Raw genomic sequence first — 14301 nt, 5'->3', positions numbered from 1 at the left:
GGCCGGTGGGCCCCCGGGGCCGCCGCTGCAGCCCCCCGGCACGGGCCTGTGCGCTTTGTTTGCGGACCGATGTCAGCGCGGGAGGGCGGGTCACCCCCCTCCGAGAGATCAGCACCAGCTGACGCGGAACGGGAGTGGCCCGCGAGTGGGCAGCGAGGGGCCCGCCCCGGGCGCCCCCCGCTCGGGATCCAGGCCGTGGGGCTCGCCTCAGAACGGCCACCGCCTCCTTCAGGGAGCCGTTCTCTGCTTTCTTGTGCAGGGTGATTTGAGTATTTTGTTAACAAAACTAGGTTTTCCCGGGACCACTGAAAAGCTTAACAGCAGGTACAGATCTGCACTGTGCCCCGTATGCGTCTGGCATCGACGAGCCAAAGGCGGGCGGAGGCCACTTGCTTTCCTAATCTGGGGCAGCTTTACGGGAAAAGTGAAGTTGTGTTCCCCTGACTACTCTTGATTCTGTCAGCTCTCATCAGTATTTGTATAACAGACAGGAAAATGTCAAATATCCCGTGAAATACAGGCTTCCATCTTCGGAGGACGAGGGTGGAGTTCACCGTGTACTGAAGACTGGGGGCCGGGAATAAGTCACAATTTAAGAGACACTCAGGGTGTGCAGGATCCTGAGCGTCCTTGGCATGGGGAAGGTGGGCTAGGAAGCAGCCGGTTAAATTACTGCAGTCCTGCCAGTGCTCTTCCCCAGAGACTTATGGTGGGGTGGTCTTACCTTCAGTGAGCCGTACTGTACTGAACAATGGAGAGAAAAGGAGAGAAATAAAGGATCTGGTAGTTGACATATTTTTTTGTAGTTGATATTTTTACAGGGAGAGCGAAGAAGTTTTTGTGTTTATTTTTGTGTCGCAGTGAGTAGCAGGCAGTAAAGTTCGATTGACTTCATGAGTGCCATGTGCTTTTTTACCTTCAGCGCCTTAGGAGGAAGATCCATGCGTTGATTTTTTGCACCAGACCAAGACTGGTTCTCAGTTCAGTTGTCTCGGCGGGATGTCCGGTACCGGAGTGCAGCTGTTCACAGAGCAGCGTGATGGCAGCGGGTCTGAGAGAGGCTGAGTCTTTCCACCCTCGCGTCAGGGCTCCGTGGGAGACCAGGGGACCTGTGATGGAGCATTCCAGTCAAGCCAAGAAATACAGCCCACAGATGGACAGTGTCGGCCCCGAGAGCGCTCGCCAGCACTTCCGGAACTTCCACTATGGTGAAGCAGGTGGACCCCGCGAGGCCGTCGGCCAGCTTCAGGAATTGTGCCTTCGGTGGCTGAGGCCAGAAATTCACTCAAAGGAGCAGATCTTGGAACTGCTGGTGCTGGAGCAATTTCTCACCAGTCTGCCCAGGGACATGCAGTCCTGCGTGCGGAGGGGCCATCTCCAGAGTGTCGAGGAGGCCGTGGCGCTGGTGGAGTGCTTGCAGAGGGAGTCTGGCCAGACAAGGGATGGGGTGAGAAGCCACATCCGCCGTGTGTACAGCGGAGCAGGCTGAAGGCAGCACACCGGTAGTGGGGCGGACAGGAGACGAGTGGGGTCACTCGTCTTATCTTTGGGACGTTGCAGCAGGAGAGCAGACCCGCGGGTTTCCGAGACGCAGGAGACTTCCGGCCTTAGAAAAGATGCTCCTGCTGGCCGCTCCTTCTGGCCTCCGCAGCCGGGGCGAGTTGAGAGTAAACACGAGTCTGATTGGCCCAAGAGGCTGCTCGTGAGTCTTTAGGAACAACAGGCGACGAGGGTGGGGAGGAGGGGCGGTTCCAAGACAGGGACCAAGGACGAGCAGGGTAATGTAAAGGAGGAATGAACCAGCGGGGAGGGCTCAGGAGCGAAAGGGCACGAAGCTGGGAAGCCGGACGGTAGCTGGGGGGGGGGGGGGGGTGCAGTGTTCTCACACTGGAAGCTGCTCGCTTGTCACTGCTGGTCTTGGCTCTGCTGGTGAGTGGGACCCGGTCGCCTCCGCCTGTGAAGGTTCCAGCGCAGGGTGGGGCTGCTGTCGGGCCGCAGGGGGCGGGCTGGAGCCAGAGTGTTTGCCCCCTTGTTCCAGCCCGTTTTCTGTGAAAACCTTCCTTGACGGTGGGAAAAATTAGATCTACAAAGCTATGTTTTCAGGTCATTTCCTTAACTTTTGGAGAAAACTGGAAGCCAGACCAGTGAGTCGAGATGGAACCGGGAAGCAGCAGGCCGCAGGCGTCTGGGACCTGTGTGCGGAGGGGTGGGCTCGCTGTGTTGGCGAGCGGGCAGCCGAACGGTTTCTCCTGTATCTGATTTTCCCGGGTTTTGTGACTGGTTCTGGGAAATGAGCGGCCCGGGATCTCCGCGTCTTTGCCTCTTTGCTGTGATTTGCGTCCCGCTTCCCAGAGCTGGCCTGGGCGCTTGTCCGTCCCACTGCCACAAACCCCCACACCTAAAGGGAGCTCTGTGGTGACGAGGATGGGGCTTGTTTCTAGGTTGCCACCCATGAGCTGGGGAAGGAGGCCGTCTGGGGAGAAAGAGCAGCTCCAGGTTGCAGTCTGAAGCCAGCAGAGCCCAAGCCAGGGGGCGAGTCTTGGGATGAAGGACTTTGGAGTGCGGCCCAGGGCCTGCCGGAGCAGCTGAGCGGAATCACCCCTGAAGAAACTGAGCCTGTACGTGAGAGGGGTAAGGAGCGTCCTGGTGACTCCCTTTTTCTGAGCGCTCTGACACTGACTTCTCCCCCAGAGCGCTGAAAGCGCCGTGTGGGTGCCCAGCCCTGCGCCCGCAGGGGCAGGCATCTCAGCAGCTGGGTGTGCCGTCAGCCCGCCCACCACGGGTGGCTGGAGCAGGTCAGCTGTGAACCCAGCTGGGGGTTGGCCAGTGGTGAGGAAATGTCCAGCAGAATTGTGGTCCTGGCACCAGGAACCCTGTTAGAGAACGGAGAAGGTTAGGGCCACCGCAGAGCATGTGGAAGTAACTGGCGTCGGAAATGGGCTGTCAGTGTCAGAAAGTGAGCGCCACTGTGTACCAAGGAAAAAATAAATGAGAAACTGTATTTCCTACTACACGCTGGAGTCCTTGAGTACTTCATTTTTCAAATACACTGATTTTTGCCTGACATGGAAGATTTATACCAGAAGAAAACAAAAGGGTTTTTCTTTTGAAATTTCTCCCTGGAAACGGGAACCTGTTCTGGGTGCTCACAAAACCTCTGGTTTCTCCTGAGAAGCTGCTCCAGTTACGGTGTGTCGTGGCGTCCCAGCTCTGCTGGGAGAAATCGGCACGTTCTGTATTTAGAGGTGCGCTGGGCTCCTGGGGGGGAGAAACAGCCCGGCTCTTTTCCGCCACAGCCGCGCCTGCTCAGCAGATCCTGGCTTTCCCTGTGCCAGCAAAGACCAAAGACTGGACGGTGGCGCCTGCTCTTGTCTCGCCCGAGTCCCAGGTGAGCTGCGCCTCCCCTGCCGCCTGGGTCCCGCTCTGCCCAGTGGGTGCCGAAGGGGTGTGAGCCCAGGGTGTCCTCACTGGGGCCCTGGGCGCCTCCCGGGTGGTGTGCGGGTTACATGCCGCTTCTGACTTCGTGAAAGCTCCCGCCGTGTTCCTGGGTGCCGCCTGCCGTCTCGTGGGCGGGGGGAAGGGCTGTCTTCCAGTGAAGCGTTGAGCTGAATGAAGTACCTTCTGTTTTTAGAGTTTGTTGACGTTTGAAGAAGTGGCTGTTTATTTCTCCCAGGAAGAATGGGAGTTACTGGACCTCACTCAGAAGGCCCTGTACAATGACGTCATACAGGAAAACTATGAGACGATCATCTCTGTAGGTAAACGCTGGCGCCTCTCTGAGTAGACACTGAGGACCTGCTGTGTCCTGGCTCCCGGGGGACACCCCCGGGAGACTATTGCGGAAGCTGGTTCTCAGGCTGGCGAGGTCTGCGGAGGCACACCACGTCGTGGGGTGCTTTCTGAGTGCATGTATCCCCTTACCTGCAGTCTGGGTCGCCAGCTGTCCCCAGCAAATACTCTTCGCTGCTCCCCTCCCCCCCAACGGCACACCACTGAGTGCACAGCACTCATGCCGCACCTGGGCACTCACCCACTCCGGTCTCGCGGTTGGCACCCCGTGGGCCATTGCTAGGCCTCGGCGTCATCTGCACAGTCCGGGCTGGCTCCACTCTATCTTAGCCTCTTGTGCAGGCACATCCTGGCCTGCACCAGTGTATCTCCGACTGGTCACCTCAGTAGCTTCCTGTCCCTGCCCCCCTCTTCTCTCACCGTCTGTTTCCCACATGGCGCCAGAGGGATATTTTTAAAAGCCTAAGTAAGTCACGACATTGCTTTGCTTCAAAATCCTGTGGTGACATCACACAGGAGTAAGCCCCAAAGTCTTCACCTACTACCTCGAGTCTTGCTAAGATCCGGCCCCTGCTCATCTTCCCTGTTCAGGCCTTTCAACCTCGTTAGTTGTGTTTTTCGCGCTGAGTTTGTCATCTTTATTTCTACTTCCCCATTTTCCTGCTTGGCACACTGCTGCTGCATGGCAAAACGTTCAGGTTTTTCTCAAATACTACTTCCCCACAGCGGCCTTCCAAACATCTTTCTCTAAAATTAAGCTATACAGAGACAATCTCTTACCTGGATTTAGTTTCTTCAAAACATCACATTTTGACATTTTGTTTGCTCACTAATACCCGATTTTCTTCCTGTACTAGAATATGAACTCCCTGAGATAGGGACTTTATTCACCAGTATGTGCTTTGCCAGTTGGGAGTGTTTGGCACATCTCACACAGAACGTGTGAAGTGACTAAGTGGTGAATTCTCCCTATACTGGCAGTCTGTTTGCAAAAAGTCTAAGTTACCCTGGTCTGTTTCTTCCACCTGGATGTGCACTGATGAGCTCTTTGCAGTGGTGGGAACCTCTCCTAGCTGAGTGCGTGCTGCCGGAGTGCAGCGCAGTTACTGTAAATACCACAGAAACCATTTGCTATGTGGCATCCAGCCCACCGGCCTTGACATTGGCTCCGGAGAACTGGATTTCGCCAGGACAGATCCTCTCCTCATAGAGCCAGTAGGGCAGCCTTTACCCCGCACCCTCAGTACCACCTTTCTCAGAGGCGGTGTCCCGTGCCCTCTGTCCTTTCATTGATCCAGATTGGGCTAATTTGTCTGTTTTGCACATCCACCCACAAGTGAGATACAGAACAACCTGATAACTGGATTTGAACGTTTATCCACCTAATGTGGATAACACATTGAAGACGCATCCTTTGTGCTCCCTGAACTAGCCTGGACTGAGGATCACTCACTGTGAAGTTACCAGTTGCTGACCTCCTCTTCTCCACCCCACAGCATTGTACGTGCTCCCTAAACCTAACGTGATCTCCTGTCTAGAGAAAGGGGAAGATGCATGGGTCCACGGCTTGATGGAGTGCACAGACAGTCTTGCAGAGGTGCCTAAAGGTAAATAAACCGGGGAGGAGGAGACGTTGCACTTGATCGAAACCTTTACAAAGGCTTAACGTCTTAAGAGTCTCCTTTTCTGGTTTTTAAATCATTCATCATTGATTTCTCTGCCCCCTCCATTCCTGTGACTCTCTTGCTTTGCCATACCATGGCTAACACTTAACTGATGTTTATGCCAACAGGGTTAAAGCTCAAAAATGACATTGAAAGTCAGCAACCACTGTGTCTTTCTACCATGGAAGTACAAGCACCAGGGGACATAGTGTCAAAAAAGGCCAGAGTAAAAGTTTCTCAGAAAACAGTGGGCAAAGAAAACCATGGTGATTCACACCGAGTGGGGACATGCCATGGAGATAATCCAGTGAAAAAAAGAAAAAAATTTTCAACTTGGAAACAAGAGCTGTTAAAACTTATGGATCTTCACAAGAAGCACCGTGCAGGAGAGAAACCTTTTAAATGCCAGGAATGTGGGAAAAGCTTCAGAGTTAGCTCTGACCTCATTAAGCATCAAAGGATTCACACTGAAGAAAAACCGTACAAGTGCCAGCAGTGTGATAAGAGGTTTAGGTGGAGTTCAGATCTCAATAAGCACTTAACAACACATCAAGGAATAAAACCATATAAATGCTCGTGGTGTGGGAAAAGCTTCAGTCAAAATACAAATCTACATACACACCAAAGAACGCACACTGGTGAGAAGCCCTTTACGTGTCATGAATGTGGGAAAAAGTTCAGTCAGAACTCCCACCTTATTAAACACCGGAGAACCCACACAGGTGAGCAGCCTTATAGCTGTAGCATATGCAGGAGAAACTTCAGTAGGCGGTCAAGCCTTCTTAGACACCAGAAACTCCACCGATGACAAGAATCCAGTGTCCCGGTATGGAAAAGCTCACCCAGTGGAACGTGACTCTAAAGTTAATGAAATGATTCAAAATTAATGAAGAATATTTCCTCTGGAAATTTAGGTATAGAAGCATTGTTCTTCACAGAAAGAAACCAGGAAGGTTGACTGCAGGTGATGTGCTCACGAGTAGCTGTACTACTTACTAGTTTTACTTTAGCCTTCAGGGAATTCCTTAGCAAGAGACGTGCTCTAAAGACACACTGAATAAGGGGAAAACCTGCAAATTCAGCTTCAAGAAGCAGATGCAGTCATGAATCAGTTGAGAGTTCTCAGTGACTACAGAGGGAAACATTATTGGTTCCACATTTATCTTCCCATTCACTCTTAAAACAGAAGTGTTTGCCATGTGGTCTTCCAGAACACAAAGCAACAACTTGCATATTAATTGCATATCATTGGCTTCAAGGTAGCAAGCTTACTGAGTTCAGTAGTCTTCACGAAATTCTAATGTAGACTTTCCTGAAAGCCAAATTGGATTTTCTTCCTTTCTCTTGTCATTAGGCTCTGTTCACAGAATTGGACATTGAGTTCCTTTAACTTTTTAGCAGTGGTAGTCCTTGACTCCTATTAGGATGATTGTTTTACAGTGATGAAATCATGTTCACTGGGATATCTGCCACATGGACTAAATGCACTATGCTTGTGCCTCTCTTTGGTGGTGTTGGCAAAAAGAAAAACATCTACTGAGGTCATACAGAAAACGGGTTGGAATTTTTAGCCATGGACTGCATGTTTAATTGCATATCACTGTCTTCTAGGTAGCAAGCTTACTGAGTTCAGTGGTCTCATGAAATTCTAATGTAGACTTTCCTGAGAACCAAATTGGTTCTCGAAATTTTTTGCATTAATCTAGCTTGTTCCTTTACCTCACAGTGTCAGTGGGTAAAACAGCCATAAGAATTAGCACTTTCTTGATTCCTGAAAGAAGGTTATGAGAGTTCAGGATCAACTCAGGTTTGATGTTAAATTTGGCTTTTGTTCAGAACAAGGATTGAGCTGTTTGGACTGGAATGTGTACCCCAAGTGAGGTCCTGTCATCCCCAAACCTGACCACCCGTCAACAGGAAATTGGGTTCCCAGAGGAGAGGTTTGGGGACTGGCGCTGGGTGTGTGGCAGGGCTGCGCACGTCCGCTTCTGTGGTGTTTGTCTGACACTGGTGACGGTCCGGGGTCTCCTGAGCGGTGCATTTGGCAGACTGCTGAGTGATGGTGTTTATTTGCTACAGATTTTTCTTATAATTTACCTTTTTATATCCAACTTTTACTCAGGTGTTTCTGTTAGTGCTTTTAAATATCAGGGAAGGGATTCACGAAATGATCTCTTAGAAATGAAATTAGGGCTCCAAGAGATGCAGGCATGTATTCAAGACTGTGAGTAGAGGGCCTTCAGTCACTGAAATCATCGGGCCGAGGCTGGATTCGCACGAATCTGCGTGTTGTCCCTGTACGGCCGGCCTCCATGACATTGAATGTACTTTTAGCTTACAAAGCATTCCTACTGTTGAGTTTCCCTGAGATGCTCTTAGGTCTCCGTTTTCTTTACAGAGGTAACAACTCAGGGCTGTTCCGGGAGCTGGACTGGTGGAAGGAAAGCAGCTGGCGCGCCTGGCCAGAGCTGCTCCGTCGGGGTTCCCCCGCGTGCCCGTGACACGGTGGGGGACAGCCCCATGGAGGGAGCCGATGCCTCGGTCGCTCTGGCGGCTCGCTGGAGGAGCTCAGTGCTGGAGTCGGATGAGCCACATTGCCGCTGACGTGAGCGCGGCTGAGCTCTGGGCAGCATAGCTGTCACCGTGTCATTGGCCTGCGATGCCTGGACTTTGTTTTCTCCCAGGGTCAATGTGTTTCTCGCTGGCACGGCCCTTGCTCGGTTACGCTGACTGAGGGCCTGTGGTGTGCCCAGGTGTTGTTCGGGGCTGAGGTACAACCACGAAGGGGAGCCACAGACCATGGCTCCCGGCTTGCGCTCCAGGGAGCGGTGCCCAGGTGGTCACGCGTCCCTGCTCCCAGCGGTGCAGCTCGCGAGTTTTGAGCCGTGGGTGGTGAGCAACGGCCTCACTTCTGTGCTGAAGTGCGTGTTGCTACTAAACTGGTGTAGTCTCCAGTCACGCAAACGCACCGGAGCCGTGGTCGCTACGTCTGGAGCGCGGGGCCCTGCGCGGAGGGCGTTTGTTCCCTGACCTCTGGTGGCCTTCGCGGGAATGAGAAATAAATATTGAGTTAAACAGGTGTGGGTGCTTGGTTTCTGCAGCACAGCCTGTCCTGCGGGCGGCCGTTCCGCTGGAACCACTTCTCTTCGCCCGGGTTGTTTCTTGTTGTGAGTGGCTGTTTACTGTGTCACTAATTGCTGAAGCCCAGCGAGCCACCCCGGCAGCTGCCTGGGGTCAGGTGCCGACCCTCACGGACCGCCCTCGGGGACCGCCCCTCGGTCTGGTAGCCTGCCTCGCGGCCCGGCTCCACAGGTAGCTGTCTGCTTGGCGCAGTCGCCACTTCGCAGTCCGCTGTGGGCAGCAGCCGCCTTCGAGCCCCAGAGGCGGCGCCTGAGGGCGCCTGCAGGTGGGACGGTCTCGGCCACTTGCCCTGCAGCTGAGACTGGAGTTCACCTGGCCGTTGGCCGGGAAGGGAACGGCTTGCTCCGGGTGCTCCGCTGAGCTCACGCGGCCCTGCCGGGAGGCCAGGCGGACGGGGCGCGGCTCCCTGCCGGCGGGGTGCCTCTTGCGCCCCCGCACCTGCTTCCCACAGCCGTGTACACGGTCACCGTCCTCGTGGCCGGACTGGCAGGTGGGGGAGGCGGTTGCCGCCCCTCTCTGGCGCTCGAGTCGGCCCTCGGTTTGCGTCTGAGGCGGGTGTGGGGAGATAGCTGCCCTTCCCTGGCGGGTGGGGGGTTGTCGGGAAGACGCTTGGGTGGGGAGTAGGAGCTGGACGCCAAACGGGAAGCGAAAAGCCTGCAGGAGAAAGTCACGGCTCAGCCAGACGCCAGCAAGGCCTGTCAACTCGTGCTTGGAATTGGGGTGAGTCTGCAGGAGCGGGAAGAAGGAATTTCCTACAGCCTCGGCTCAGGGCCGAGCAATGATTAAGCAGGAGGCGATCAGAGCCTTCAGTCTGGCCTTACAGTCTGGGGTGCGCCTAGGTCGGTTTGGCCCAGACAGCACCAGCGGTTCTCCACACGGCCGGCAAGAGCCAGAGGGTGCTCTCTGTCCTGACAGTTGCCTCGCCGTGGCGTCAGGGTCGGCTCTGAGCTGTCGCTCATCCAGCTTGGCCCCAGCCCCCACCCCTGTGCCCGGGCTGACGTGACCTCAGATCTGGGACCGGCCCTGCCCGGTTCTCCCAGTGAGCAGGCTGGAAGCCCACGCTGCTCTTGAGCTCAGCTACCTGGCAGCGGGCTTTGATTCGCCTCTGGAAGAAACCAGAACCGTGGCCGAGCCCTGTGACGAGTTTGAGAGGAAGACTGCGGGTGCTCTCTCCTGACTAAAGGGGAAGTTGGGAAACAGACTCGGGCTTCACGGGGGCCTCTAACGCTCTCGGTTCCCTGTGGCCTGTCGCCCTCTGCTTTCCTGGGCAGCTCCCATGTGAGTGAGGGGCCCAGGCTGCCGCTGAACCCTTTTTCTCTGAGAAAGGTTTTCCCTGGAGCGCTAGAGTGGATTCCTCGCCCTCCAAGTTCCCCTGTGGCCGGGTTCTCGCCATCTAGTCTCTGAGGTGCCCTCTGGTAGGAAACGTCAGGCCACTCTGCCTGGGTTCTTTCCAAGACACAAAGGCGTCGCTGTTCTGGGGACGAGACAGGAGCACCCCTTGGAGCTTCTGTTAGATGACACATTCAGAAATTCACCTACGGGTTCTCCACATGCGGCGACATCAGACTGTTGTGCCCCAGCCTCCACCAGTCTTGTGTGACTGGCCCGGAGCTGGTCCTGCTGCGCTCGGGCCGGCCCCTACTCAGGAGAGGAACTGGCCGGCACGCGCGTATCTCTGAGTCAGGAAAACTGTCGCGATCACTTAATGTCTAGGACAGTGGGGCGGTGAGTCAGGCTGTGCTCGTCGTAACTGACACACAAGTCCGGCTGTATCGTATTTGGGTGCAGTGTACCTTTTCAGGAAGGAAACAACGCCTGAGTTGCACCCTGAGCACTCGCCGTGACTTGTCCAAAACAGGGAAGGGGTTGACGTTCACAGCGACAGGACAGTTAAATATCTGGCTGTGCGGAGAGACAGGTTTTCTACCACCACATCTGTCGTTTTATTTTTGAAAGAGCTTCCAACATAAGGCCCCAAGTAGTGCGTGCAAATCAGCGACCCGCACGTGTCACAGGTGACCAGCGCGACCTGCCGGGCGCCCCCACCCCGTCTGGGGGCTGGCAGAGGGCAGCTTCTCACTCTGCGTGGTCACCCGGTCACCGTGTCCGAGCCGGCACCTGGCCCAGCTGGCCCAGCGCATTCCAGTGTGATGCACACAGAAGTGTCCTTAGTGTGTCAGAGTTGTTTTTTAATGTTAATAGCTTACAAAAGAACGACACCTCCTTTTTTCCCTAAGGGTTTGTTTGCCAGCAAGCACGGGGCGGGGGCGGGCGGGTGAGCACTCAGCGCAGACTGGGGAGCAGACAGGGGACGCGCTGCTGAGGGGGCGGGGGAGACAGGAGGGGGCTGCAGTGCCGGGCTCACCCTGGCCTGGGAGGGCCGCGGCGCCAGCAGGGCGCCCCAGAACACCTGACGCGGAAGAGTTGGTGCCACTTCCCGGCATCAGCTGTTCTTGCCGGGGAAGCTGCGTCCTGGCGCCACCCGGGAGCCGAGCGGGGCTGGCACAGAGGGCTCGTGGGCTTCCGAGCCCCATGTCCCCGTGATTTTTTTCTTTTCCTTTGTTTTGCATTTGTTTTATTCTCAGTGACGCTCTTTATCTTTGTTCTGGGATTCCAGGCAATACTCAGCTGCCGCAAAGGCAGCAGGTCCCCAATGGAGCCCTACAAGGCGCCAGTCCCCCTTGCTGCCTCTCCGCCCTGAGCACTCTGGCTGGTGCCCTCAGGACACACCAGACCTTAGAGCTCCCTGGCGACCTTGTCCTGTCTGTCTGCTGCCTTAGGATGCAGCCGCGTGAGGGCAGGAGCTGTGCCCGGCTGGCAAAGCTGTGAGTTTTCATTGCTGAGCAGAAGGCTGAAATGTCAGGGCCTCCCTGGCGCAGGGCGAGCCTCAGCACTGTGGAGCTGTCCGCAGCCACTGCACACCAGTCCGTCCCTCCAGGGAGTGACCCCACGTGCTCTCCCTTCGGTGAAATCTCTCACTCCTGCACCTCTGGCCTGCACCCCAGCTCTTGTCTGCACACACAAATCTGCATCAGCAGAGACTCCAGTACAAGCTTCAACAGCGGTCAGCATTTTGCCAATCTTGTGTCACTGGGCCCTTCCCGTTTGGGGGCTTTTTCAGGTTGTGTGATTATTTTAAGAGGGTTGGTTGTTTTGGGGGTGTTTTAAAGCAAATCTCAGGCATCGTAACATTTTATTCATTAAAAGTTCCGTTTTTGTTGTTTTAGCAAAAAAAAGATTCTTGACAACCTCTACCCTAAATCCTCTTGGAGAAAGAGACGCCCCACTCAGCAGGGAGCGCCCTCCTCAGCCTCCCTGCTGAGGTTCATTGGGAGCTTGGCAGCCGCCTTTCCCTTCCCCAGAGGCCCCCAGACTTGCCCACGACTTCTCCTTCAGAGGAACTGGCGGCCCCTCCCCGAGGCTCGTTTATGGGGACGCCAGGCGCCTGGGTGCTTCCTGAGGAGGCTGGTCCGCAGGGCCCCAAGTTCCCCGTAATGATCCCCAGAGCAACTTTTTAGTAAGTTGGAACAACGCTGCCTCCTGCACTTTTAACGAGCCCCACGGTGATTTCCTCATTAGGAGTTCGGTGGCTGCACAGCATGCCTGGCTTCCTGGGCTCACAGGAGAGCAGAGGAAATGACGCCATCACCCTCGGGCACCTCTGGAGGGCACCTCCCAGGAGGTGCCCTCGTTTACCTACTTGCTAGGCTCTCAATTTTTTTTGCTGGAAGTGAGGGACGCTACAACACTCGGGTTTCGTTGTGACTGACCCTCTAAGCGTGCTCCTGGTTCTATTTCCTTATTAGCATGTGGCCACCACATTTTAGAAACTGCTGAGGAGAAAATACTTGATCTTCCTCTTGCTGTTCTGTTTTCGTCCCATCTAGTGTCCGGCATCCTGTTAATAAGGAATTTTCTCTCCTGAAGCGATTGTCAGCTGAAATTTCCAAGTGGACGCTCACATTATCTGCTTTAAAAGCTGGCCCTGTCCTTATCCCTGTGTGAGCATGCTGGCTCCCTGGAGCTTTCAGAAAGGCAGGCACTGCGTACAGTCAAAGTTGGCAAAAAATTTCTCGAACATTTTCTGTCTGCCGGGCACATTACCAGGTCACACATTTTACTTTGCTTTGGCCTTTTAAAATGCTAGACTTGGGTTAAAGGAAACATTTTTCTAGGCTTCTTTACATTGTTGTTTTATTTTGAAAGACTTACATACTTGTTCATACAGCCCTCAGGTGCAGGCCAGGAGTGCAGGCGCAGTGACGGGGTCCCCGAGACAGAGCGGGGAGCAGGACAGGTGGATGGCTGAAACCCTCTGCTGAGGGGCAGCAGGGACACAGGAGGGTCTGCTGTGCCCTGGGGGGCCCTTTCTGGGGGGGGGCGGGATGGACTAAGGCCAAAGTGTCTGCAATTAGATTCATAGTGGAGAGCCTTAACCCCTTCATCACCAGGAAGGACCTACTCTTCCGGTTTTTAATAAGGTTTTTTGTTGTTGAGTTGGATGAGCTATTGACATATTTTGGATATCAGTTGCTTGTCAGATACATGACTTGTGAATATATTCCTCCACTCATTAGGTTGCAGTGTTTTTTTTTTTTTTTTTTAAAGATGTATGTATGTATTCATACAGAACTGGGGCACAGGCCAGAGGTGCAGGGGTGGCGAGAGGCTTCACCAGAGACAGCGGGGAGCAGAACAGGCCGACTTATGAAGCACACTGCTGAGGGGAGCAGTGGGTGGGTCAGGAGGGGTCTGCCGTGCCCTGTGGTCACCTCTGGGGCTGAGGATCAAAATGCACACTGAGCCGCTGCAGTTCGCTTGCAGTGCGGCATCCTAACACTTTCCACCACCAGGGAGGGCCCAGGTGCAGTGTCTTAATGATTGTTTCTTTTGCTGTTTAGATCTTTAGTTTCATTTTTTTATTCTTCCTTTTGTTTCCCTTTCCATTGGAGACAAATTCACAGAACATCACTATGGACAGTCTATATTTGATAGTTTCCAGATTAATAATTAAATCTTTAATATACTTGGAGTTAAATTTTGTGTGCAGTGTAAGGTCGTGACCTAGTTTCATTCTTTTACATATGGGCACCCCGTTTTCCCAATACCATCTATTGAACACATATTCCTTTTTCATTACATGATCTTGGTTCCTTGGTCATTAATTAATTGTCTATATATGTGTAATTCCATGATCTCAGCTCTTTTCCACTGATACGTGTTTTTATTACTATTATAATACCACGCTATTTTGATTACTATGGCTTTGTAGAACAGCTTGAAGACCGGGAGTCCAGTTGTGTCTAGTCAAAGTCTGTTGTGTTTCCAAATTTTGAATTTTTAAAGGTATTTTTCATTTATGCATTCAAGAGCTGGGTTGTAGGCCAGAGGTGCAGGTAGGTGAGAGAATTCACCAGAGACAGGGTGAGGAACAGACTGGGGCGGATCTACTGAAATAACACTGCTGAGGAGAGCAACGGAGAGACAGAAGGAGTCTGCTGCGCCCTGTAGGTTACCTGCCTGCCTGGGGAGCGAACTTGTGCTCAGTGGCTGTGATAGCTTCACAGTGCTGCACTTTAATCTGTTGCACCACCTGGGAAGACCCAAATTTTGGAATTTTTTGTTAAAAAACTCCATTGGGGGCCCTCCCTGGTGGCGCAGCAGGTTAAAGCACAGCACTGAGAAGCTAAAGCCACTTCTGCATGAG

The 14301-nt window shown here is 53.8% G+C and overlaps 1 protein-coding gene across 1 annotated transcript; it reads left to right on the top strand.

Moving 5' to 3' along the window:
- Positions 1 to 947: 947 nt before the first annotated feature.
- Positions 948 to 8518, top strand: ZNF75A (zinc finger protein 75a). The gene is made up of 6 exons (XM_012731735.1): positions 948 to 1447; positions 2442 to 2631; positions 3297 to 3388; positions 3632 to 3758; positions 5286 to 5396; positions 5582 to 8518. The coding sequence occupies exons 1-6, from the start codon at positions 1040 to 1042 to the stop codon at positions 6259 to 6261; spliced, it is 1608 nt and encodes a 535-aa protein (XP_012587189.1). The 5' UTR covers positions 948 to 1039; the 3' UTR covers positions 6262 to 8518.
- Positions 8519 to 14301: the final 5783 nt, after the last annotated feature.

This window comes from Condylura cristata, unplaced genomic scaffold (genome assembly GCF_000260355.1).
Source record: "Condylura cristata isolate star-nosed mole 26May11 unplaced genomic scaffold, ConCri1.0 scaffold00032, whole genome shotgun sequence".
NCBI lineage: Eukaryota > Metazoa > Chordata > Mammalia > Eulipotyphla > Talpidae > Condylura > Condylura cristata.
Note: the sequence above shows the minus strand (reverse complement) of the source record. Positions and strands in the feature narration are given on the sequence as shown.

What these genes read in the sequence shown, in the direction of transcription:
- ZNF75A (XM_012731735.1), top strand. Translation starts at nt 1,040, where the DNA reads ATGGCAGCGGGTCTGAGAGAGGCTGAGTCTTTCCACCCTCGCGTCAGG. An exon ending in CTGGCCAGACAAGGGATGGG is followed by an intron (nt 1,448 to 2,441) that starts GTGAGAAGCCAC and finishes GCTTGTTTCTAG; the next exon opens with GTTGCCACCCATGAGCTGGG. An exon ending in TCTTGCAGAGGTGCCTAAAG is followed by an intron (nt 5,397 to 5,581) that starts GTAAATAAACCG and finishes TTATGCCAACAG; the next exon opens with GGTTAAAGCTCAAAAATGAC.